The sequence below is a fragment of the Sturnira hondurensis genome, unplaced genomic scaffold (genome assembly GCF_014824575.4).
Source record: "Sturnira hondurensis isolate 20B ecotype Veracruz unplaced genomic scaffold, ASM1482457v3 Scaffold0001344, whole genome shotgun sequence".
NCBI classification, from domain to species: domain Eukaryota; kingdom Metazoa; phylum Chordata; class Mammalia; order Chiroptera; family Phyllostomidae; genus Sturnira; species Sturnira hondurensis.
Window position 1 is genome coordinate 50,454 of NW_028073975.1, and position 23,996 is coordinate 74,449.

Consider the following 23,996-nt stretch of genomic DNA (forward strand, 5'->3'; position numbering starts at 1 on the left):
CTGCGAATCAAGGGGCTTCCAAGGCTGTAGATAATGGAATCAGGACTGGCCTCTGCAACCAGAGTGGAAACCTGAGCCCCGAGAGTTGGGAGGACGAACGGGGTGGGGGCACAGTCTGATGGGGGTGCAGGAAAGACGTGGAGTATGCTGAGGCTTTTGTTCTGGGAGCAAAGGGGTGCACCAAGTTAGAAGAATTTGTATCTGGGAAGTGGGCATAACAGAAGATAGGTGAGGAGGATGACTAAAATAGAGCCTCCAGTCTTCCTCCTAGTGGCTGTAAATCTGAATTTATACACGTGTGGTGGCCACGTTGCATAGGCTCTCAGGTGTTTGCCCCAGGAAGTCTTTCCAGGCGGCCGGTGGTTACCTTCTTTCTCGCCTTGACTCTATGATGCTTCAATCAGTTCGGGCCGCTAGGCCTGAGGGTTGGGCCGTGCGCCTTAAGTCTCCTCTCTAGCCGGTCGTCTCGGTGGCCATTTTGCCGGGTCGCTATTAACGGCTGAATTGCGTCAGTTTCACTCCCGTCTGATCTTGGGGCGGGCCCCTTATTTGCGAGATTCATGAATAATTGAGTACCTGGGTTGAGGTTATTTGCATACAGCCCTGTGAGTTAAGCACGGGCTTCCCGCCCCGGGTTTTCACTGACTCATGGATATTCATGAGGCGCTCTGGGGGTGTGGGCCTGGGCGGGGCTGGGGGCGGGGCCCCGCCGGGGCTCGCAGTGGCTAGGTCCCCGGTGACGGCGGCTGCAGCGGCGGCGGTGGCGGTGGCGACTGCCCGAGCCCGAGCTTAGCGAAGCCAGATCCCGGGAGAGCGTGTGAGTGCGCGGGGTGGGGTGGGGAACAGGAGGGCGAAGGAAGGGGCGGGGTCCAGCATTGGGGGCGGGGGAGAGGCATGGAAGGAGTGGGCGCTTCCCTGCCCGGACCTTGGCTTGGGGAGGGGGCGAGATGGAGGGGACCGGGAAAGTTTGCAGGGGCCGGGGGTGCTGAGGGAGCAGGGAGCACGCAGGCAGCGAGGGGCACGCTAGAGCTGGCGCGTGTGCGCGGGGGCGGAGGGTGCACGGCCTTGGAGCTCGTGCTGGCTAAACCAGAAGAAAGGGGGGAAGAGGCGCGGACTTGGGGCGGGGCCGGGGGCGGGCGGAGCTGCTAGAGGGACCCCTGCCATCCCCTTCTCCTGGGTCCATGCTAGCCCCCTCCCCCGGATCTCTCGGCACGCCCCCAACCATCCCAGTCCGCCTCCACTCCGTCTGCGTCCCCAGTCCCTCGTCTTTTCCCCCGGCTGCTTCACATCCCGCTCACGAGTCTTGCGCTTCTGCTGCCCCCTCTTCTTCCTCATCCTCCTCTTTCCCGTCCTCCTCTTCCACCCCCACCCCGTAACCCCACCAACATCTCCACCTCCACCCTTTTCTCCTCCTCCTTCTCCTCTTCCTCTTCTTTGGCTAATGCGTTCCCCTGTGTCCAGAGCTTCCCACTGGGCCCCTCCAGACGGCCCCTTGTCCCAGGCTGTTCTGTCCTCCCGTTGGCCCTCCCTCCTCCAGCAGTTTCTGAGCTCTCCCTGCCGACCTCTCTGGATCCGGATCTGACCGGAGATCCTAAGATCCATAGAGACAACCCCTTCGGCCCCGATGTCTCTCTCTAGGCCCCTTGCCCCGGACTGGAGCTGCCCACCTCTCCCCAGCCCTTGTGGCAGCCTTTGCTCCGGGGTCTCAGCTAGTCTACTCTGGCTCCTGAGATGGGGAGCGCTCAGAGCCGTTGTGATTCTGCAGCTTTTGGCTACGGACTCGGGCACCTGGATTTCCTGGCACGGGCTTTGAGCTGCTGTGGCACCTCTTCATTTGGGGAAGTGGAGCCCCTGCCTCATGGCTTAGCCCCGCATACTGCAGAGGTGTCCATCAGACCCCCAGATGGAAGACTGTTTAGATTCGGGGGCCAGTTCATCCCGGTTTCTAACCACCGACACCATGCTCCTTGTAATAATGTTCAAGGACAAGGAAACAATCTTGTGTTTTAATTTTATATTTTCTATCACGCACCCCTCCCCCACACACACTTGGACTGGCTCTGCACAATTACTCACCCACCCACAGTGAGCAGTGCTCCGTGGAAGCTGGCTGACCAGGGGAACTAACTGATGGTCTTGGGTTTCTCTTTACTCCCATCTTTGAAAGAAGCTGGCGCAAGGTCAAAGGTGAGGGGTGGGTGGGCTTTGCAAAGGTTGAGCATCAGAGGGCCCTTTTTGGATTTGGTGTTGCCTTCTCAGACCTGCTGGAGTGGGTGCTCTGAGGATGGGAGCACCCATTGTGGGTTGGAGGGGGTTAGATCATTCTCGGAGACTCTGCTTACCAGGTGATAGGAAAATCCCTCTTCCTCTGGAACAAGAGGGGCCAGGACTCTGTCCTGGAGGTTGGAGAGTCTGGGCTAGCGGTGTTGTGGGTGGGGTGGTGCTTCAGGGGTTGGGATGAGAACTGAGGAGGTGGTGGAGTGTCTGAAGAGCAGGTGACAGGACTGGGCCCCGTGGGAGTGAAAGAATGGTCTGGGGAGAGGAGGAGGTGGTTACCAAGGATGGTGGCTCATTGGTGACACTGAATGGAATTGTACTAATAATGGCCAGTATTTGTTGGGCATTTCTGCAGTAGGTATTATGCTGAGTGGTTTACTTGCATTTTCTGCTATAAACCTCCCAACAGCCTTGGTAACTCCACTTTTCACACAGAGCAACTGAAGCTTAGAGAAGTAAGCACTGTGCCTAAGGGCACACAGTAGAAAGTGATAGACCTACCTAGCCTTGAATCAGACCCCAAGCCTGCTCCGGGTCCAGGCTTCGAGGAGGGACACCCTTTGGCTTCTACCACAGGGCCCTGACACTTGGTTTAAAATTTCTTCTGCCACTCAAAACCCCTGAAGCCAACCCTAGGGTGCTGAGGGCTGCCCACAGACCCCAGTTCCTAGGCTGTGGCTGTCCTACCCTGACTGTCCTAGGAGAGGGAACCCCAGGGAGTTTTCCCCTCCAGGCCACCCCACCCCCCGGATGTTCTCAAGCCCTGTCCCATTCTCCCAGCCCAGGCCTGGGGCTCCTCCTTCCTCTTGGCGCAGCTCTGGAAATCCAGTGGGAGGCCATTGCTATGGCAACAGGACTAGGCCCTGGCTTTACCTCATCAAATTCCGAGCTGAAGCCAAAGCAATTGAGAAATTAAAGAAAAAAAAATGTATTCCAGATGTTTACTTCTTATTCCTTATTTTTCCGTGTTTGGATGAGACAGCTCTGAGGGAGGTGGGAGGGGGGCAGGGATGTGGAAGGAGGAGGGGGAAAGTGGGGAGAGGGAACCACTCCCAGCTGCAGGAGGGAGGGAGAGAAGGAGGGTGAGCAGGAAAGGGGAGGCAAGCAGTGAGGCGGAGCCCCAGGTTGGGGAGGAGCGGGTTTTTCCCGTCTCCCATGAGGTGATTCATGAAGAGGCAAGACTTTGGGGCCCTCTTGCTCTGCCCCTGAGTAGATACCTCTAGTGGGGCTGCTGCACCCAGGGGATGCCCTGGGAAGGGTAACTAGGGTGTCTTGGAGAGCTCACCACGGGAGGAAGGAGTGGCCAGCTTCCTGCAGCTCCAGGACTTTGGGGTTAGGAGACAAGAGCTGGAGAGTGATCTGGGAAAAGTCGAGGATCGGCTTTGGGGGACCTCCCTTGACCTCCCCACCCCTTCCGAAGTTCCCTCTTCCTGTCCCACACTGTGCCTCTGCTAGAAGTAGCAGACTTCCCCTGGCCAAGCCGGCTGCCAACGCCCAACGCTTTTGCCTTCTCTCTCTTTTCCTGGGACTTTGGCCACCCCAGCTCACACCCCTCTGTTTCCCAATTCTCACGCAGGTCCCGCCGCATGTGATGAAAGTGTCTGCTCTCAGGGAAGGCACAGCCATGACTTCCCCACCACCCCGGGAGATGGAGGAGGAGCTGGCATCTGCTGGCTCTGAGCCAGGTAGGTGCCTTTGGGTGCAGGGTGGAGTGGGGTGGCTGAGGGGATGGTGGAAGGGGCTGAACCCCCATGCTGTCCTGGAGAGGGCTGGTGAATGATGGTTCTGTTGAGGTGGGAGTGAGGAGGAGTGCAGAGGATGTGCAGGGTGAGTTTGAAAGTTTGAAAGTTTCTCAGTTCCTGGTGGGACCCTTTAGAACTGTTCCAGGTCATAAACCTCCCACAGATAAGAACAGGCTAAGCTTCAAAATGATGTGGGGAAAGCCGAGTGTTTTGAGAGGAGGAGAGTGGGGCCTACACGAGAACTGAGGTGTACCTATGGGGGTTTGAATCCAGGCTTCCTGGCTGCTGTCGAGACTCCTTGCTTGCTTAGGCTGAGCCAAATGAGTGGGTGAGGGAGGTTTCTATGAGAAGGGCCGAGTCCGTGAGTAATTCCAAGGTCTTTTATTTGGCTTTGGAATGCAGTATATAGAAGGTAGGTTCCTGGTCTTGTTTTCTTCCCCTGTAGCAGATTTATATACTTTTGTGTGGGTTAGGTCAATAGTGAGTTTGCATTCCTCATCACACACCGGATGGCAGTGTGCAGGTGGCCTGGGTGTGTAAGTGAGGGTGGGGCAGCCAGGAGGCAGAGTGGGGAGGCTAAACTGGGATAAAAGGGTTACTGTGGGTGGTTGGATGGAAGAGTGTTCTCCAAGAGGACAGGACTGGACTGGGGACATGTTGGGCTGAGTGCTTGAAATGGGCAGGTAGGCATTTATTTACTGGCTTATTTGCTCATTCATTCATTTGCTTGACAAGAACATGTGTTAGATGCAAAGTAGGGTACAAGGAAAAACAAGGTGCCAGCTGGGCCCTTAAATAGCTTTAGCTTATGAGAGGAATTGACTGAACATTTGGGGAATTTGGAGACAGGAGAAGATGCTTCTGGGCTGTGTATGGAAAATTAAGGAAAGCTTCATGGAAGAAGTGACATTTGGCTTGTGCCTAGAAGGTTGTCAACAGTTTGAGTTAATAGGGTGGTAAATAAAGTTCTGCTTCCTGGTTCTTGTCTCCCCAACCAACTTTTTTCTTCTGGTAGGTGACCCTCGGGCCAAGCCCCCTGTCAAGCCCAAACCTCGGTCCCTGCCTGCCAAGCCAGCCCTGCCTGCCAAGCCTGGCCTGCTGGTGTCTGTTGGGCCTCGGCCGCCCCGGGGCCCCCTGGCGGAGCTGCCTTCTGCCCGGAAGATGAACATGCTGGCGGGACCCCAGCCCTATGGTGGCAGCAAGCGTCCTCTTCCCTTTGCTCCAAGACCAGTGGCCGAGACCTCTACTGGAGGAGAAGCCACCCGAGAGACTGGGAAAGAGGAGGCTGGGAAAGAAGAGGTGCCCCCCTTGACACCCCCAGCTCGATGCGCTGCCCCGGGGGGTGTGCGGAAGGCCCCTGCCCCCTTCCGTCCAGCCTCAGAGCGCTTTGCAGCCACCACGGTGGAAGAGATCCTAGCCAAGATGGAGCAGCCGCGGAAGGAGGTCCCTGCCAGCCCTGACCGCCTCTGGGGCTCCCGCCTCACCTTTAACCATGATGGCAGCTCAAGATACGGTCCCAGGACCTATGGCATGGCTGCTGGTCCCGTGGATGAGGATGGTGGGGCCCTCTCCAGGGGGTGGTCCCAGGAGGGGCCTTCAAAGTCTCCCACAGAGTGTCCAGAAAAGCACGGCCGGACCCCCGAGAAGAGGTGAGGGGTGGGAGGCTGTATGTTTTGCATTCTGGAGGACGAACTGGGTGGCCCCATCTGGGAGAGTTCAAATGCACAGTATGGATGTTTATTTTTTTTTCATATGAAGAGATAGATGAATTTTGCCTCTTTTAACCCACAGCCATTCCTGTTTAGTGAAGAGAATTTTAGATTTATTTTAGAGATGAGGAAAGCCTGGCTGGCGTGGCTCAGTAGGTTGAGCATCAGCCTGCGAACCAAAAGGTCACTGGTTTCATTCCTGGTCAGAGCACATGCCTGGGTTGCACCCCTGGTGGGCAGCACACACGAGAGCAACTGACTGATGTTTCTCTCCCTCTTGTTCTCCCTCCCTCTCCTCTCTCTCTAAAAAAAAAAAAAGAAATATATTAATTATAAAAAAAGGGGTGAGGGAACATTCAGAAGTGACTTCCCATGGGTCCTTAGCAACAAGGACAGGGGTTTGATTTCAGGTCTATTCGATTCCAAAGCATATGCTCTTAACTGCAAGCTCCTTCTGTGCGTGGAGCGTGTGCCAGGTGCAGGTGTGTGTGTCAGGATGAGAAGGGCACAGTCTGCCCGGTAGGAGTCCGATGGGAGCGATAAGATGTGAACACACCTGGATGCCAGGCCAGCTTGTGTCAGAGCAGAGATTACGGCCAGGTTGGAGACTGTTGCATGTAAATCCTTCTCCAGAGCTGGTGCCAGTGTGAAGGGAGGCTGGCCTGGACCTCTTGGGGTGGTGGGCACAGGGCCTTGGAGGAAGAGGCTGAGGGGTGTCAGTTCCGTCAGCTGCACAGAGGCCATCCCAGGGCAGGAAGAGCCTGCTTGAGGCACTTTGGCCCCCTGAGCCCTTGGTGGCTGTGCTGGGCCAAGAGGCTCCCCTCCCTCTCCTGCTGCTGGGAAGGGCAGGGCTGCCATGGAGTGAGCCTAACCTAAGGCCTCTGCCCTACCCTGCCCGCCAGCCTTGTCGCTTTCTCACCTGAACGAACCTGGAGGGCAGGGCTCCCAGTTAACCCTTCTTTGTCCCAGGGCTCCAAGCAGAGTCCAGCCCTCTAGCCTCCCCTCTCTGGCTCCAAGCAGAGAGTGAAAGAGGAACAACTTCAGCCTTGGAAAATCACTCTTCCCCCTTTCCCTCCCCCTGCGATCCTTCTTCTCGAAGTATTGGCAGGGCAGCCAGACCAGCTGTGCTCTCCCTGGCTGGTTAACCCCTGAGGGGCTAGGGGAAGGAGGGGTTATCTTTTAGGGGTGGGGCTTTCAGGAGGCTTGTTCCAAAGGGACTAGGGGAGTTTAACCCTTGGTGTGCAGGCAGGGAATGGGCACTCTGTCCTGGTACATTTTTTCTGTGGAAACCATACAGCTTCCGTGTTCCAGTGGTTCTTGGCAGGGCTCAGTAGAAAATGCCTTGGAAGGGGGGCGGTTAACTTTGGGTGCTGTTAAGTCAGTTGGGCAGACTCTTATCAAACAGCTCTGTCCCTTATTCATCCATTACTGGCTTCTTAATTCTGTGCCTCGATTTCCTGTCTTTCTCCCTCCCAGGAGCCCTGCTTTGGACCGGGCCTTCAACGGAGACCTCGCTGAGCCTGCCAGCTCTGAGCTACTTACTGATGTGAGTTGTCCCCCTGTTATACATCGAATCATGGTATTGTAGAGCTGGAAGGGTCATCTGAGGCTGCCTGTTCTATCTCTTTGTAGTGGGGGCGCCGAGGGTCCTAGAGGAGGTGACTTGCCCAAGGGACTCCGAGGCCAGCGCTCTTGATCAAGTGTGGTTCAGGCCATGAGGCTGCTCGCTCTCAAGAGTAATTACCCATCACAATTGCCATTGATCAAGTGCCTACTGTGTGCGGGACGGGTTCCTGGAACAGTGACTAACTTAATCCTGGTGATCACTGAAGCCTAGTAGAGCCTGTTGGTCCCACAGGAGAGGTGCAGATGCCAGGACTCGCAGGGATTACGTAATTTACCCAGGGGCCGAGGCAGGATCCGAACTGTCTGCTTCTGTGCTCTCCTGCCTGAGCTGCCTTCTCAGGGTGCTGAGGAAAAGTCCCTCTTTGGGGGTTTCTTGGTACATCCCCACCACAGGGTGCTGGGGGGATAGCCAGCCTGCTTTCCGGAGTCATTGAGCCCTTGTTCATAGAGGCTGCCCCATCTGCCCAGTGGTGGAGACCTGACTCTGTTTGTCCACCCAGCAAATATTTACTGAGCGCCTACTCTGAGCCGACGCTGGGGAAACACCAGAGAGCAGACCACACGCCATCCCTGTTCTCTGGGAGCTCCTCTTCCAGGGCGAGAGGCCAGCATGAACCAAGTCATCCCTGTGAACCAGCAGATGTGTAGTCAGACAAGTGCTGGGAGACCCAAGAAGGGCGCGAGGTCTGGGGTGAGGGTCAGTGGGGAAGGTCTCTCTGCGAACAAGGTGAGGGAGGGAGCTGTGTGGGTGTTTGGAAGAGAGCGTTCTTGGCAGAGGCAGCTACAGGGACAAAGGACTTGGTGCCTCCCTGGCAAGGAAGCCATGCTGTCTGAGTCAAAGTGACTAGAGAAGAGCTGGGTGGTCGATAGTGTTGAGAAGTGACGAGTGAGGAACGGAGCCTCGCTGGCCAGTGGGAGGTCCTTGGCTTGCGAGAGGGGCAGGAGCTGTTGAGCGGTTTGAGGGAGAGATGTAAAGAGTCCCCTTGCCCTTTTGGTTGCAGGGAGCTAAGAGCAGCAGCGGGGGCCAGCTGGGGGGCTGATGGAATAATCCAAGGGCGAGGTGATGGGCCCTGGAGGTAGTCTGTGCTGAGATGGTGAGAAATGGCCGCTCTGGGTAGAAATTGAAGGTGAAGTTGAGGACAGGATTTGCAGACAGATTGATAGCAGAGAGAGAGAGTGCGAGCAAGTGCGCGTGCAGGCAGAATCAAGGATGCTGCCAGGGCTTTTGGCCTGAGCAACCGGAAGGATGAGGTTACCGTTTAGTGAGATGGGGACTTCTAAGGGTGAAGCAGGGTGGAGGGAGACGTGAGGAGTTTGCTTCGGGAGCCACTGAGTTCGAGGTGGCCTTTTAGACGGCCTCATGGAAATGTCGAGTGGGCAGTTGACTATTTCGGTCTGGAGTTCCAGGGACTCGTCTGCATACAGATGGTAGCGAAGACTGGCTGAGATCACCAGGGGAGTGAGTGGGTGAGGGACTGGAGGAAAGAGGACCCAGGCACAGCCCAGGAGCCAGGACTGAGCAGCAGCCAGGTGGGAGGGAAGCTGGCGAGGGTGGAGTCCTGGAGGCCAGAAGAAGCCAGCTTCCAGGCCTGGAGGAGGGCAGATCAGCTGTCAGGTGCTGCTCACAGGTCAAGGAAGGTAAGCGCTGAAAAAGGTACTTGGCTATAGGGGAACATTGTAACTTCGCAGTTAGGTGGCGAGGTGAAGAAAGCAGCCTGTGTGGGGTGGGTTCACGAGAGAATGGGACAAAGTGCAGGGACAGATAGTGAATGTAGGACAGTGTGTCCAGGAAAATGAGCGGTAGGTAGAGAGAGAGGTAAGGGCAAAGGTGTTCTTCTTTTTTTAAGGAGGAAGAAATGAAAGCAGTTGGTGTACTGATGGAAATGATCCAGGAGAGGAGGGAAAAAATCAATGGTGCAGGAGAGAGAGGAGGGGTTGGCCTTAGTCCTGGGCAAGGGCAGTTCACGATCTGGTCTCACATCAGGCGGTGGGCTGTTTCCTCCCCTGGCCTCTGTTCCCAGGGAAGCTAGGTCGGCAGCTGAGACAGGGTGGTTGGTGGTATCTGGGGTTTGAGGAGACAAGTGTTGTCTGGGAACGTTGGGGAGCAGTGTATCAACAGGTTGGATAGACAGGGGGGATTTGAGGGTTGGGAAAGAGACTTTAATGGTGGTAAAGAGAGACATGAGGATAGGAGGCGACTGGGAGACGGTGAGAAGGAGGGAGGGTTAGTGGCCGTGCTTCCCAGAGGGGTTGAAGGATTGAGGGAGGTCAGAGGGGGCGTGGAAAGATGGACCTGGAGAGTTAGGAGGTGGGAGTGGGTGAGGGGAACTTGAAGCTGAGATTGTAGAGGGCAGCAGTTGTGAGTAAGGACGGAGTCACGGGAGAGGCGGGTCACTGAGTCCTCAGAGAAGGAAAGGTCAAGGAATCGCGCCAGGATGCTGGGAGGCTTGACTGAAATCGCTGCAGACTGTGGCAGAGGTGGTCCTGGGGGCATGCAGTGGTCTGGGGCCTACACTTGTCAGGGCTCCAGGGGTCTGCAGGGGCCCCAACAGGAGGGCGGGAGCTGTAAGGCTAGAGCTTTGTAGATAGGAGGGAACACGGAGGGAGTGGGAGGGGCCTTGAGAAGCGAGCAGGACATGCCTTCCTCTGTCCAGGCCTACAGTCCCATAGAGGGGACAGCAAGGGACGTGTAACCTCTGGAGAGGGCAAAGGTCAGGCAGAACAAGACCTACTTCTTGTCCGGGGCTAGGCTGAGTGGAGCAGTGAAGGAGTGCCAGCTGCCTGGTGCCCCTCGGCCCGTTCCTCCCCCACCCCCCATCATTCGCCTGCACCTCAGTCCTCCCATATCATCCTAGAGCATCCATGCTTTGCAAGTCCCATCCTGAGAGGGGCTGTGTGTGCAAACCGTACTTTCCCCTCACCTAACTCTGTGAGAGGGACGTTGTTGCCACCAGCCCCAAAGGACCAAATAGTAGAGAGGCTGAGGCTCAGAGAAGCCGAGTGGCCACCATCTGGGAGAGCTTACAGCCTACGAGAGGCAGTGCTGGGTGACTCCAGGCCAGGGAACTTCACTCCGTCCAGTGCCTTTGCCTGAAGCTCGAGGTCTGCTTGCTTCCTTGGACAGCAGCGTGACCTGCGGGTGCACAGAGCAGGGTGGGCAGATCCACCGCCCCACCCGCTGCGACCTCTGCTGTGCGGGTTTGGAGTCCTGCTCTGAGGTGGAGCCCCTGCCTGCCCGGATGGTCAGATTCCCAGATTTCCTTTTCTCTTCGTAAAGCTAGTATTCTTGACCATGAACCATGGACTTGGGAGATCCTTTGACGGGCTTTGGGTTGGGTGGATGGGAGGGTTTGGGCCACATGAAGTGGTGTGGGTCGTGTGTGAATAGGTCTACTTGTGTTTTTCTGGGGAGAGGGTCTGAAGGAGGGGTCTGAGAACTCTGAGAAGCTTAAGAAGCCCTAGACGCCCTAACTAATCTTTTGCAGCTGTCCTGAGAGACACCCCAATTTTCTCCTCCTGTCTGTGGAGGGCGAATGTGAAGAAGCAGCTGACCTGTGGTCTGTATCAGGTTGCCAGGGGCCTTCCCCCGCCCACCTGAAGGTGAATGATGGCTCTCGACCTTTCTCTCGCAGGTTTCCAAGCCCCAGGTCTCCTCAAGTCCAGGCCCCACTTTGGAGAATGGAGGGTCCCCCAGCCCAGGCCTTCCTGCTGAAGTCTCCAGCCCAGCCCCTGGCTCTCCCAGACTTCACTCACCCGACGGGAGCTCTCCTCGCCACGATCATCTTCCAGAAGCCCAGGGTCCTTTAGCCTCTGGGCCTTCTCCCTGCCTCCCTGTGACTTCATCAGCCCCGGCTGTAGCCCTGTCTGACGGGGGCTCCTGCCGTGCCCCTAGCCCAGGGCTCCCTGCTTGGGGAGCTCCAGAGGCCCCCAGACCTGGCAGCCCTCCTGTGGAGAAGGTCTTGGGGTGCCACAGCCCAGAGCAGCCCCAGCCCCTGAAGGAAAGGGGTGAGCTGCTTGATCCCGATCGGACGTTTCCGTCTGGCGAGGAGGCGGCTAGGGCTGACGCGGTCCTCCGCCCCACCGGCCTGGCTCAGCGCCGGTTTTCTGAAGGTGTGCTCCAGCCGCCCAGCCAAGACCAGGAGAAGCTGGGGGGCTCACTCGCTCACCTGCCCCAAACCCAAGGGAGCCAGTCAGCCCTGGGTCATCCCTTTGAAAGTGGGACAGAGTCCAACTGGAGCTTGTCACAGTCTTTTGAATGGACCTTCCCCACTCGGCCTTCGGGTCTAGGGGTGTGGCGGCTGGACTCCCCACCCCCCTCCCCCATCACCGAAGCCACTGAGGCGGCCGAGGCCGAGGCTGCCGAAACTGGGGCCACTGAAGCACCTGACTGGGCTGCATCCAGTAGAGAGGGAGCGTCCCAGCAGGGGCGGGAGGCCCGGTCCACTCCAGAGGGACCAGAAAGACCTGGTTCTGGGGTGCAGGCAGAGGATTCAGGCATCTCCCCAACCCAAAAAGGTGATGGGGAGAGTCAGTCTCCATTCCCAGCTGTTCCCCTCAAGCCTCTGCCAACAACAGGGGGCACACCTGAACTGGCCTTGCTGCAGGCAGAGGAGAGGAATGAGGAGCAGGAGCCCACGGACGGACAGGAGTCCCTGCTCCCTCTGGCCACGGAGGAGGCTGCCCTGCCCCTCCTGGAGCCAGTCCTGGGGCGGCAGCAGCCAGCACCCCCTGATCAGCCTTGTGTCCTCTTTGCTGACACCGCTGAGCCTGGGCAGGCATTACCTGCTGAGGAGGAGACTCTGACCCTGGCCCGGGCTGAGACTACCCAACCCAGGACGGAGGCTCAAGACCCCTGTAGCAGCTCCCGCTGGCTGGATGACCTCCTGGCTTCGCCACCACCCAATGCTGGCGGTGCACGGCGGGGAGCTGGATCTGAGCTGAAGGATGCACAGACCCCAAGTGCCTGCTCTGAGGTGAGGACGGGAGCACAGGGGGTTGGGGGCCTCAGGGGATGGGAGCCAGGACTTCAGTAGTCTTCGTTCTCTCAGTGCGGACTTTGTGACCAGAACTTGGGGTACAACTGTGAGCAAGGCACCTGTGGACACGCTCCTCACAGCTGTGCGGTCTAGCAGTGCTGCGGGCAGGGACTACTGGGTGGTGCTTAGGGTTTGGCCAGAGCTTCTGTCTGATTCCAGCATCTACTCGTTGAGTGGTTTTGGGAATGTGCTCTAACCTCTATCCTTTCATAATAACATTCTCCTCTTAGGGGTTGTACTGCAGGTAAAGTGAGATGTGGAATGTGCTTAGTGTTTGGCATCCACTGAGTGTTCAGCCATAATTAGGACGAGCTCTGTGAAGGGCAACAGAGCGTAGCCACTTATTGGTGGGTGCTGGAAGCAGATGGCCTGGGTTTGTCTTGGCTCTGCTACTTGCCCAGGTATGCCTTGGAGCAAGTTACTTTTCTACCCGTGCCTCAGTTTCTGCACCTGTAAAATGGGAATAACTGTACCCCATAGGGTGATTGCGAAGACTGAAGGAGCTGTGGTACCTGTAAAGTAGTGACAGTAGCACCTGGCTCGTTGTGAGCACTTGTGCAGTGTTGGCTTTTATGAGTGTTAGTGCCGTTGAGCTCCAGACCTGCCTTGTGGACGGGCAGCTGAGGCCCAGGGCTGGCAGAACCTGTGCAAGGTTACCCAGCAAGTTGGCAGCTGGGCTTGGGCCCAGTGCCCTTTCTCCTACCACAATGACTCTGATGTTAAGGGCTGGGGTCCAGGTGCCTTTTGAAATGTGTTTTTCTAGCCCAGCCTAGGCTAGTAGGGGTGGAGCTGGAAGGTAGGAGGAGCCGGGAGCTTCTGAGGGGAGGGAGTGTACGGGGAGGAGCAGGAAGGAGTTGAGAACGGCTGGCTCCTGCAGTAGGTGTGTCTGTCCCGGGATGTGGGTGACTCAACTGGCTTCTGGGCGGGGCCACCGGAGCTGCAGCTGCTCTTGAGCCAGCGGGGCCAGGGTGAGCCCTGAGCCAGAGCGGTCAGACAGGTCCCAGCGAGGGAAGCGGCCCAGCCCTGTTCGGTGCCTGCCATACCCAGCTGCCTGAGGCGGGTGTGGGGGGCAGGAACCATGGCCGGGCCTGGGGATGGGGAGCACAGCATGTCTATTTTGAAGAGGCTGCTGGCCAACGCGGAGCTTCGGGATGAGGCTGGCCGCCTTCGCAGCCCTGCGGCCAGGGCTCGCCTGCCCTCAGCAGTGAGTCAGGGAGTATGGGGTGTGGGTTGCAGGGAGTCCTGGCAGGGTCTCTCCCCTGCGCCAGAGCTGGCTGTCCCGTTTCAGCACTGCGCCCTGCCCCCCTCGTTCCCTAGGGCTGAGGGATGGCTGCACTGTCTTCCTGGGAAGGGCTGGGCAGAGGGTGCTTTCCTTAGGGAGGGAGGGGCTGGGAGCTCACGGGGACGGGACTGGTGAGGGTGGTGCTGGGATCTCACTGTGGGAAGGAGGTTGTGGAGGGGCTTGGAGTCTTGCCCTCTCCTAAGGAAAGTGCCCCACACCCCTGTGAAGACCACTCAGCCTGGGCAGGTAGCCAAGTGTTGCCCAAGGGCTGTAAACATGACCTCAGGGTCATCGATTGAGTACTGGTTGCTGTTGCTGGGTGCTCCTTCTGTGCCTGGCACTATGCTGAGAACTTGGCGCCAGTGATCTTGTTTAATCCTCCCTAACTGCCCATGCAGTAGGAATCACCCCTGTCTAAGGATGAGGACCCCGAGGCCAAGAGTGGTTAAGTGATTTGCTGAAGGTCACACAGCTGGGATATAGCCCCGGGCTTTCTGTTGCCAAAGTTCGACTCTCAGGCAACGGACAGTGCTAACTCTCATTCTAGATTGACTCTAAGCATTGTTTCTCTCTCTCTCTTTCTTATTCTCAGGGACTCCTTGGCTGGGCCCACAGAGATCTGCAGAGTGAATTTGGGATTGCAGCGGATCCACAGCCCAGCAGTTTTAGCCCTTCCAGCTGGTGCCAAGACACTTCTCAGGACTATGGCCTCGGGGGTGCGAGCCCTAGAGGGGACCCAGGCCTTGGAGAGAGGGACTGGTCCAGCAAGTGTGGGCAAGGAGTGGGAGAAGGGAGCACCAGAGACTGGGCCAGCAGCTGTGGCATCAGCCATGAGGAGCTGGAGGTCAGCAGCCCGGATGGGAGTGCAGTGTCCGCCCCAGGGGGACTTGCAGCCCAGGACCGGGTGATTGGAAAGCCAGCCCCCCTTGGCACTCTGCAGAGCCAGGAGGCGGATGTTCAGGACTGGGAGTTCAGAAAGAGGGATTCCCAGGCCGCTTTCTCCAGCCGCGACGCGGAACTCCAGGACCAGGAATTTGGGAAAAGAGATTCGCTGGGTTCTTACAGCAGTCGGGATGCGAGCCTTCAGGACTGGGAGTTTAGGAAGAGAGATTCTTTGGGGGCTTATGCCAGACAGGAGGCAGATGAACAGAGCCAGGAAGTGGCGAAGAAGGACCACCTTGGCAGGTTCAGCAGCCAGGATGCTGATGGGCCGGACCAGGAGTTTGGGAAGAGAGATTCGTCACTTGGCACCTATGGCAGTGGGGGTTCTGAGCAGCCAGACCAAGATTTCGGAAAGAGTGCCTGGATGAGGGACTATAGCAGCTGTGGCAGCTCCGTGGCCCTCGGCCCCCAGGACAGAGGCTTCGGGACCAGAGTTCTGAGCACTGGGTTCAGCCCTGAGGAAGCCCAACAGCAGGATGAAGAGTTTGGGAAGATTTCGAGTGGAGGAGATAGCCTGGGTGAGGCCAGCAGGGATGATGCAGGCCATCCAGAGGAGATCGAGTCGAGGGGCTTGTTCAGCCCCAGCACCCCCCAGTTGCAGGATGGGGCACTGGGCCAGAGGGGCCAGAGCAGCTGGCAGGACAGTGGTGCCAGCCAGGAAGTTGGAGGGCTGCAGGAGAGACAGCAGGCCGGGGGCCAGAGCCCAGGCGATGCTGACCTGGAAGACAGGGAAGTGGGGCAGCAAGGCTGGCCTGGCGACATCAGCCTCGGTGTTGTGCCCCAGCCAGCCGTGGCCTTCAGCCCAGGGCAGCGAGACTGGAGCGGCGACTTTTGCACGGAGGCTACCGAGAGGAGCTATCAGTTTGGCATCATTGGCAATGACCGAGTGAGTGGTGCCGGCCTGAGCCCTTCCAGCAAGATGGAAGGTGGCCACTTTGTGTCTCCTGAGAAGACCTCAGCTACGCCTGTAGACTGGACTGACCAGCTAGGCCTCAGGAACTTGGAAGTGTCCAGCTGTGTGGGTTCCGTGGGCTCAAGAGAGGCCAGGGAGGATGCCATGGGACAGATGGGCTGGTCGGACAATCTGGGCTTGAGAGACGTGGACCTGGCCAGCCGTGTGAAGACTGGGGGGCCTGAGGAGCCCAGGGGGATGGGAGTTGGGGAGAAAGACTGGACTTCTGATATTGGGGTGAGGGGCAGGGATTTGGCTGGGGCTGGGGAGGCAGGAGGCCACAGCCAGTCCAGAGAGAGTGGTGTGGGGCAGACCGGCTGGTCAGGTGTGGAGGCTGGAGAGTTCCTTAAATCAAGGGAGCATGGAGTGGGCCAGGCACACTGGACACCAGACCTGGGTCTGAGGAACATGGCCATGGAAGCAGGTAGCAGCTCCAGGGAACTCGGGGTGGGCCAGGTGGACTGGGACAACAATCTGGGCCTGAGGAATCTGGAGGTGGCCTGTGACCTAGAGGCCGGAGCTTCTCAGGAGCCACGGGGATGTGGAGTGGGGCAGACGGACTGGAGCCAGGACTTGGGGCTCCGGAGTGTGGAGCTCTCTGGGGCCCCGAGTGAGTCCAGGGAGCACGGGGTGGGAGAAGTCAGCCAGTGCCCAGAGCTAGGTCTCCGGGACACTGGCATGTTGAGCCCTGGCCTGGGGGCCAGAGACCCCATGGAGGCCAGGGAGCTGGGGGTCGGTGAGACGAGTGGGCCAGAGACCCCGGGTGAAGATGACGCCTCACCTTCCTTGGAGACCTGCCCTGAAGGCCCCGGAGTGGAGACAGGAGAAGCTCCAGGCTTTGGAGCCAGGTAAGGGGAACGCCACCCCGTGTGGGAGGGAAGGGGGTGCTGGTGGTCTGAAGATTTAGACCATTCCGGGGAGAGAAGAACCAGCTCTCCCCACGGAGTTTTACTCTTTGAGAAATTATGACAGTTTGGGTTGTGAATTTTTATTTTTACTTTTTTAGAAACTGAGCTCTGACATGCACCCAGGTTGAGTTGCTGCTTTGAATGAGTGTGGGGTGTGACTCTGTAGCCCACGCTTTAGGCTTCCTTGGTGACGTCGTACTGCAATGGGGCTGGAGGAACTGGGATGGCACATGTCACATCTTTGGGTGGTTTCTGGTGGGTCCCACTGGAGCACAGTGGCTGTTCCACAGGCCTCTCAGCTCAGAAGCCACAGGTGCTCCTGGGCCAGGGACCACGGAGGCTTTCCTGGTCCTGCCTGGACGCAGGAAGGAGCACTCTTTGTTCTTGGCCTTGGCCCCTCCAGGTCCAGAGTGGCGTGCATAGCGGCACTCACTGTCCCTCAGGGGGTTATGAACGTGGTGCTTCTTGCCTGCCCTGTATTAATGGCTAGAAGAAGCAACAGTTTAAGAACCTGAAGGACATGGGACCTGGCCCCTGGCCCCATGACCCTGGCCCCCACACACAGTTGCTGAAAAATAACTTTCCAGAGGAACACACTGGTAATTTTGCCAGCCATCCACAGTCTGCCTCAGGGATTTTTGTGTTCTAAAACCGATCCAGCTGGTTTCTTTCCTGGAAAGGGTGCGAAAAGGCGTTGTATGTCTTCCGTTAACATTTCCATCCACTGAGATTTGGGTTCATTGTCTTGACTGAGTAGAAAGTTTGCCCTTTCCCAACCCTGGAGCTTCTCACCTGCCAAGGAGGAAGGAAAGGGGAGGGAGGTGTGGGGCAGGCTGTGTTATAAGTGCAGGGGCTGCAGGTGGTGGGAGGGGGCAGGAGGGACCAGGAAGGGTCTAGAGCAGGGGTGTCCAACGTTTTGGCGTCGCTGGGCCACGCTGGAAGAGGAAGAGTTGTCTTGGGCCACACACGAAACACACTGTGACACATAATTACAAAAAAAAAAACCCTCTAATGTTTGAAGTAAATTTACGATTTTGTGCTGGGCTGCATTCACAGCCAACCTGGACTGCATGTGGCCCATGGGCTGTGGGTTGGACACCCTTGGTCTAGAGGGAGTTGGGGTGGTGATGGAGGGCTTGGAAAGGCATTGGGTTGAGGAGAAGGAGAAGGAAGGGTGATGGGGCCCTGATGTTGCCCAGGGGAGCTGAGGAGGGAGTGTTCTGGGGAGCCCTGGCTGTGGAGTGGGAGATGGGGGAGCCTGGGTCGGAAGTGAAGACGGCAGGGACAGAGCTGAGTTCACAGGCCTGGGAGTCCAGAGGCTCCTGGGTCCCTGGGCCTCTCTGAGCCTAACGCTGTAATGACAGACACAGGAAGCATGAGCATTCCTGGTGGCAGAAGGCCGGTGCCCAGTGGTCGCCCTGGTTTCTCTTCCCAGGACTCAGAGAAGTCTGCGGTCCCCAATGCTTGGCCGCACATCTGACCTCATTGGTCTTCACAGCTGCAGGTGAACACAGAGGGATGATTAGCATCTCCAGTTTGCAGGAGACAGGGTGTGGCCTGCCTGAGGTCACAGAGTCAGTGGTGCGTCTGTCCTGCTTTATCCTAAATGCTGTCAGGTGTGGCCATGGCTTTCAGGACTGAGGTGTAAGTTTAGCGAGAGTGTCTGTGTGCCCTGCATGTGTGTTGGTGCTGTGTTTTGAGGGAACAGCAGGCAGAGATGCATAAACTGCACCGAGATGCAAGGTGACCCAGCTTCTCACTCACTGGGCAAATGTTTGCTTAGTCCCGTCCCTGGCCAGGCCCTGGGCCAGGTGCTGGGGCCACAAAGGCAAAAGTGCTGTGTCCTTGCCCTTGAGTTGCTCACAGACTGGCAGTGGGGACAGAGAACCTCTGGGGGCAGGGGCCCTGGCACAGGCGGAGCCCTGGGCTAGCAGGGCGGAGGGGTGGTGGCTGAGGAAGGGAAGCAGGCCAGCCCCACAGAGGAATTAAGCTGCGGAGAGTGAGAGTGAGTGGAGGGACAAGGAACAAGTGTGCCCAAGTAGACAGCCGTCTGCACGGCCCGGCATGTTCTGTGAGACTGGGACCCAGGGAGGGACAGCATGGGTAGATGGCCAGTGTCTGGCTCATCCCCAGGTGAGTGTGCCCCCAAGCAGGTGCTCCTGGGAGGGATGCACGGACCGCGTCCATGATGTTGACGGCAGTAGTAACCGTAGCTGTTTCTCATAAGGCATGCTCTGAATGCCAGGCACTGTGACTTGAGGTTCACATTCTCATTTCATACCCCTGACAATCTTATGAAGTTAGGAGCTTTTGTAGGTGTAGGAACTCGCCCAAAGTCTCAGTAAGTAGAAGACCGAGGATTTGAACCTGACAGGCTGGCCCAGCTCATCCCCTGTGTGCTGTGTTGTGTGAGGCCTTGACCGTGTCCTTCCTGAAGGGGCCTGGGAAAAGCATGGAAAGAAGGGATAAGTTGAGGGGAGGGAGAGACAGATCTCATGAAAGGGGCTTCAGGAGAGGGAGATGTGACCATATGGTGACCTTGTCTGCCGGTCTGTCTCCTTGCAGCCCCAGTGGGTGCCCGGCCCGCTCGCCACCCTCTGGCTCCCAGGGCCTGCTGGAGGAGATGCTGGCCATCAGTAGCTCCAAGGCAGTGGCCCGGAGGGAGTCTGCAGCTTCGGGCCTGAGGAGCCTGTTGGAAGAGGAAGGAACCCTGGCAGGGGTTGACCAAGGAGAGCCCCCAGAGCCCGGCAGGGACCTCGTGTCCTCCTGGAGGCCCCAGCCTGATGGTGAAGCCAGCCGGACAGAAGAGGTGGACGGCACCTGGGACCCTGCGGGGGCCGGGCAGGGCGACCAGGGCCCAACACGCCCTCCTAGGCGGCCCCCCCAAGGCCCTCCCCCCAGCTCCCCCAGCCAAGACTTCTCCTTCATCGAGGTCAGTGGAGGGTGAGCCCAGGGCAGCGAGTGGACTGTTGTGGGGGACGAGGGGGGTGGAGCCAGAGCCTGGTCCCTGGGGCTCCCCAGCTGCTTCGAGCTCTGAGTGGTCTCAATCCAGGAGGCAGAAAGTGGGTGAGGGGCGAGATGGATGAACAGGGGGCTCCTGGCTGCAGGAGGGATCCACTCACAGCCAGCTGCTTTTGAGAGGTTCCTGTGCGATGGGGCAGCACCATGGGATGGTGATGGCAGTGGTGTTGCCGTTGTCTTGAGCAGGACACCGAGGTCCTGGACAGTGCCATGTATCGGAGCCGTGCCAACCTGGGGCGCAAGCGTGGACACCGGGCCCCGGCCATCCGGCCAGGCGGTACCCTGGGCCTGTCAGAGGCGGCAGACTCAGATGCACGCCTATTCCAGGACTCCACAGGTAGGGCCAATGTGGTGTCCACTGTCTGTGTGGGTGTCTGGGGCTGTGCTGGGAGGTGGGGGTGTGGGGCGGGCTGCCTGTGCTGATCCCTCTCTGGGCCCTTGCAGAGCCACGAGCTTCTCGGGTGCCGTCTTCCGATGAGGAGGTGGTGGAGGAGCCTCAGAACCGCCGGACACGGATGTCCTTAGGCACCAAGGGGCTGAAAGTCAACCTCTTTCCTGGCCTGAGCCCATCAGCTCTGAAGGTACCATCTGATTAGTCAGCAAACACATCCAACCACCCGGCCAGCTGGACACCTTGCATCCAGCCTTCTCCCCATCATTATTCATTTCCCCACCGTCTCCTTCCCATTTTTCTTCTCATTCTGCTCTCCAGTGAGGGCCTGCTGCACCCCATGCTGTGTGCTAATTGTGATGGAAGGAGGGTCCAGGCTGTTCTGCATCCCAGAACCTCATGGGGTGGGGGTGGGCAAAGCCTTGTCTGTGGTTAGATGTGGTGAAGGGACAAGTTTAGGGGTCATGGGAAGGGCTGGGCCTGTTTGGAGAGAGAGAAGTTATGATCCTGGGAAGCCTCATGCAGTGTGTGCCCATGCTTTGAGGCATGCATAGGAGTTGGCTACAGAAGGTGAGGTGGTGGGAGGCCTTTCAGGCAGAGGAAGAAGAATAATAAAGGCTCAGGCCTGAATTCAGTTCAACAGTGTAGCACCTCTTCGAGGGGCTGCTGTGTGTAAGGCAGCGCTCAGCTCTCAGGACCTTTGTCGTCAAGTGCCTTCCCGTCCATCTGGGTGAAAGGACTGCAGAGGCGTTTGGGTCTGACTGGGGACTGCATGCCCTTTCTGTGAGTCCTCCCGCCCCTCCCTCTGACATCTCTGTGCACCTGGACTTGTCTGTTAGGCCAAGCTGCGCCCCCGGAACCGCTCAGCTGAGGAGGGGGAGCCGGTGGACAGCAAGGCGAGCCAGAAGGAGTCCATGGTCCAACGCTCCAAGTCCTGCAAGGTCCCAGGGCTGGGGAAGCCCCTCGCGTTACCTCCCAAGCCAGAGAAATCCTCAGGGTGGGTGACGTGAACTCAGGGCATTGACTAACCTCAGTGTCTTGGCCTAAAAAGGGAACCCCACTTTCTGCAGAGGAACACCAAAGCTTGGGGGGGAGGTCGACAAGCCCTGAAGTAACTGTATGGAGCTGGTGGCAGGGATCCTGTCTTGGAAGCCGGGCCCTGGGCTGTGTCTTCTGGGTGGAGCCAGGGGTGGGGGTGGGGCAGGGGGTTCCATTGGTGCCAGTCCTCATTTTGTCCCGCCTTCCTCAGGTTTGCTTTGTGACCTTGCCCTCTGCCTTATAGGTCAGAAGGATCCTCGCCCAATTGGCTACAAGCCCTGAAGCTGAAGAAGAAGAAGGTCTAAGAAGTCACTGAGGTGAGGGCAGGGCCCCGGGCTTGGGGAGTGGGGTCCAGGGATGAGCAAGGCGTGCCCTGGAGGACGCAGGAGGCCCCTCCCTTCCCTCTCCACCCCCCTTTCTCTGACTGGCTGGATGTAGGCAGGTGGAGCCAAGCTCCAGAGACTTGGGGTGTCCCTGCACTTTCCCTCAGTTTTCCCCACAGAACAGGGTGGTGTTGTCTGGCCTTTGATGGGCTGGGAGGGCTTCTACCCAGCCTTCCTCCGTGGGCTCAAGGATGGTCCCCAGGCCGTGTGGCTGGCCTGAATGTGCTCCAGCAGCCCTTCTGGCCTGGGGCCTCTGGGGGAACTCACCAGGAACCTTCCTTACAATAGGGCTCAGTTTGGGGATCCAGGATGGGCACAGGGGAAGGAAGCTGGAGCACCTCCTTTGTCCCCCGTGGTCCACTCCCCTGAGCTCTTCTCTCCTTCCTGGTGCAGGTCCTTCCCATCTGGCAGTCTCAGGCAGTGCCCGTTCCTGTGGGGTCCCCGGCAAGGAGATGGCTGGAGTTCCCCATGTCCCAGGCTGCAGCCTCTGCTCCCCTCCACCCCTGAGGAGCATCTGGGGAGGCACATTTATGCACTTTGTATCACCTTCCCAACTTCCCCTACACCTTCCTGCCTGGATTCCGGCCTGGATTCTGTCCATAGTGGTCCAAGGTTCTGGTCCTTCCTCTGTGCGCTCTCTGTCCACCTCCCTCCTGCTTCCTCCTCCAGCCTACCTTGGGTTTTCTTTTGATACCAATTTATAGCATTTTTTATAAAAGTCTTTGATTTTTGTAGTGGGTGGAGCCCAGCCCACCCCAGGTCTCCTTCCACCCTGCCAGGTGCCCCACAGAGGCCAATAACATTTTGCCACTTGAAACAATAAAGTTTTTTGGGAATTGGTGTTGCCCAGTTGTGGTGTGTGGTCCTCACGCCCTGGCCCCCTGTCCAAGGCCATGCTGGGAAATGCAGGATCTAGCCCTGACCCGCCAGGAACTAACTCTGCTGTTGAAAGTGTTGTTACCCTCATGCTCATGGGCTCAGGGTCCCTGAGGAGGGTGTATTGGTTCTAAAAGGCGGATTGCTGATCTAAACAACCCCGAAACCTCAGTAGCTTAACACAAAGGTTTATTTTCTATAAATAAAGCTCTCAGTCCACGTGGGTTGGTGGTGGGGACACTCTGCACCTTGAAGTCATTCAGAGCCCAGGCTCCTTCCGTGTTGTGGCTCAGCCACCTGCAGAGGCCTTTGAGTCCTCCACAGCATCACGGGGAGAGGGGAGCATGATGTGGGAGACCCACACCCCGCTGGCCGGAATTTAGTTCATGGCCCCTGCTGACTGCCGGAGAGACTTGAAAACCTGGTTTAGTCGTGTGGCCACAGAGAGAGAAAACAGGGTATTGGTGCAAATGCACCCTTCTCACCAGCGGGTTGGTTTCTGTAAAGGGTCCTTTTGGCCTTTCAGCCCACACATTCTGGGATGTCCCCTGGGTCTGGCCTTCCCCACTCAAGCCCCTGACCCTGAGCCTAGCTCTCTGTCATCCTGGGTTTCCGAGACTTGCCCCAAGGCTTGGTATAAGGAGAGGCTCCTGTGGACTTGCCTTGATGGACCTAAACTAACAGAGTCACTGAATTCAGACTACAGCTGCATTTAGAAGTCACCTCAGTGACCCGAACTGCTTAGCCCTTTGGGTTTTTGTGGGGTGTGGGAGCTACCGACTTAATTTGAGAATTTGACTAAAGCTATGGACTCACTAGAAAAAAGCACGTGTACAGAGTTTTACAAACTAGCCCAGAATTCCCATCATTTTCTAGAGCGGTGGTTCTCAGCCTTCCCTGAACATCAGTTTCCTGGGGTTTCACAGTCATATGGTATTTCCATGTAGTAGGTGGTGCCAGGAATCAGCATTTTGGGAATGCCATAGAAGTGGAGAGGATAGAAAGTCAGGGGCCTCAGATGGGTGCCTGGGTGCCTGGCCTCGCCCCTGGGTGGTTCTGTGCTGCATAGCCCCTGGGCCAGCCCTCCCAGGGCCCAGCACAGCCCAGCTGGTGTGAGCTTTGTTCTGTTCTCTCCCCTCCCCCTGCCCCTTAGGGGTAGGACTGGCAGGAACCCAAGCCAAACACTTAAAGCTCATTAGTGGGGCAAATGGAGCCTGGGCTGGTCCCAATGCCTGGGCTCTGCTGGGAGGGAGAAGGGCCAGGGGCTCACTTCCAGGGAAGGCAGAGCCAGACCAGGTGAATGGGTGGGGGTGTCCCATATTCCTTCTGCCTGAGGAATGGTCCGGGCCTTGGATGGGAGGCAGGGAGAGAGCAATACACGGGAGCTTTGGTCATAAGGGCAGGTGTCTGAGAGGCCACCCCCCCCACCCCCCGCGCAGTTGCGGAAGTCACGTGATTCTTACCAGGCAGCCATTCCTCAGACTGTTCCTGGGGCTCTTGGGAGTGGCCTCAGAGGGGCAGGTTTTGGTCTTTGAAACTGGATTTGGATTTTGGAGACAGCAGAAAGTCCCCTGGATACCTGTATGGGGGATGCTTGGGGCAGTCAAGCAGGCTGATCGATTTTGGTCAAAGGTAGCTCCAAAAGCCTTTTCTTCTGAAGAGCTGAGTGAACTCAGCAAGAGTGATTAGACTAAGTGCACAAACCACTGGGAAGGCAACAACTCGACGTGCGCATACAGGAGCCAAACCCTTTCTGTACGGGTTAGAGAGCTGAGCGGTCCCTTCCCAGGTTTTTGTTGAAAACTCAGGGAAT

General features: G+C 57.7%; 1 protein-coding gene across 2 annotated transcripts; it reads left to right on the forward strand.

Annotated features, from left to right (window-relative positions):
- The first annotated feature begins 712 nt into the window (after positions 1–712).
- Positions 713–22,148, forward strand: CNOT12 (CCR4-NOT transcription complex subunit 12). 2 transcript variants are annotated; one of them, XM_037027772.1, is made up of 12 exons: positions 713–817; positions 3,854–3,962; positions 5,035–5,668; positions 7,205–7,274; positions 10,987–12,327; positions 14,265–16,414; positions 19,025–19,406; positions 19,682–19,832; positions 19,940–20,076; positions 20,726–20,883; positions 21,169–21,241; positions 21,701–22,148. In XM_037027772.1, the coding sequence occupies exons 2-11, from the start codon at positions 3,869–3,871 to the stop codon at positions 21,227–21,229; spliced, it is 5,178 nt and encodes a 1,725-aa protein (XP_036883667.1). In that variant the 5' UTR covers positions 713–817; positions 3,854–3,868; the 3' UTR covers positions 21,230–21,241; positions 21,701–22,148. The 2 variants fall into 2 exon arrangements, with proteins under 2 accessions (XP_036883667.1, XP_036883674.1); XM_037027779.1 differs by having other exon boundaries at positions 19,040–19,406.
- The last annotated feature ends 1,848 nt before the right edge of the window (positions 22,149–23,996 follow it).

Bases quoted from the DNA above. Each gene is read 5' to 3' on its own strand.
- CNOT12 (XM_037027772.1), top strand. From the start codon at position 3,869: ATGAAAGTGTCTGCTCTCAGGGAAGGCACAGCCATGACTTCCCCACCA. The intron at 7,275-10,986 runs GTGAGTTGTCCC...TTTCTCTCGCAG, and splicing joins GCTCTGAGCTACTTACTGAT to GTTTCCAAGCCCCAGGTCTC. The intron at 19,407-19,681 runs GTCAGTGGAGGG...TGTCTTGAGCAG, and splicing joins AAGACTTCTCCTTCATCGAG to GACACCGAGGTCCTGGACAG.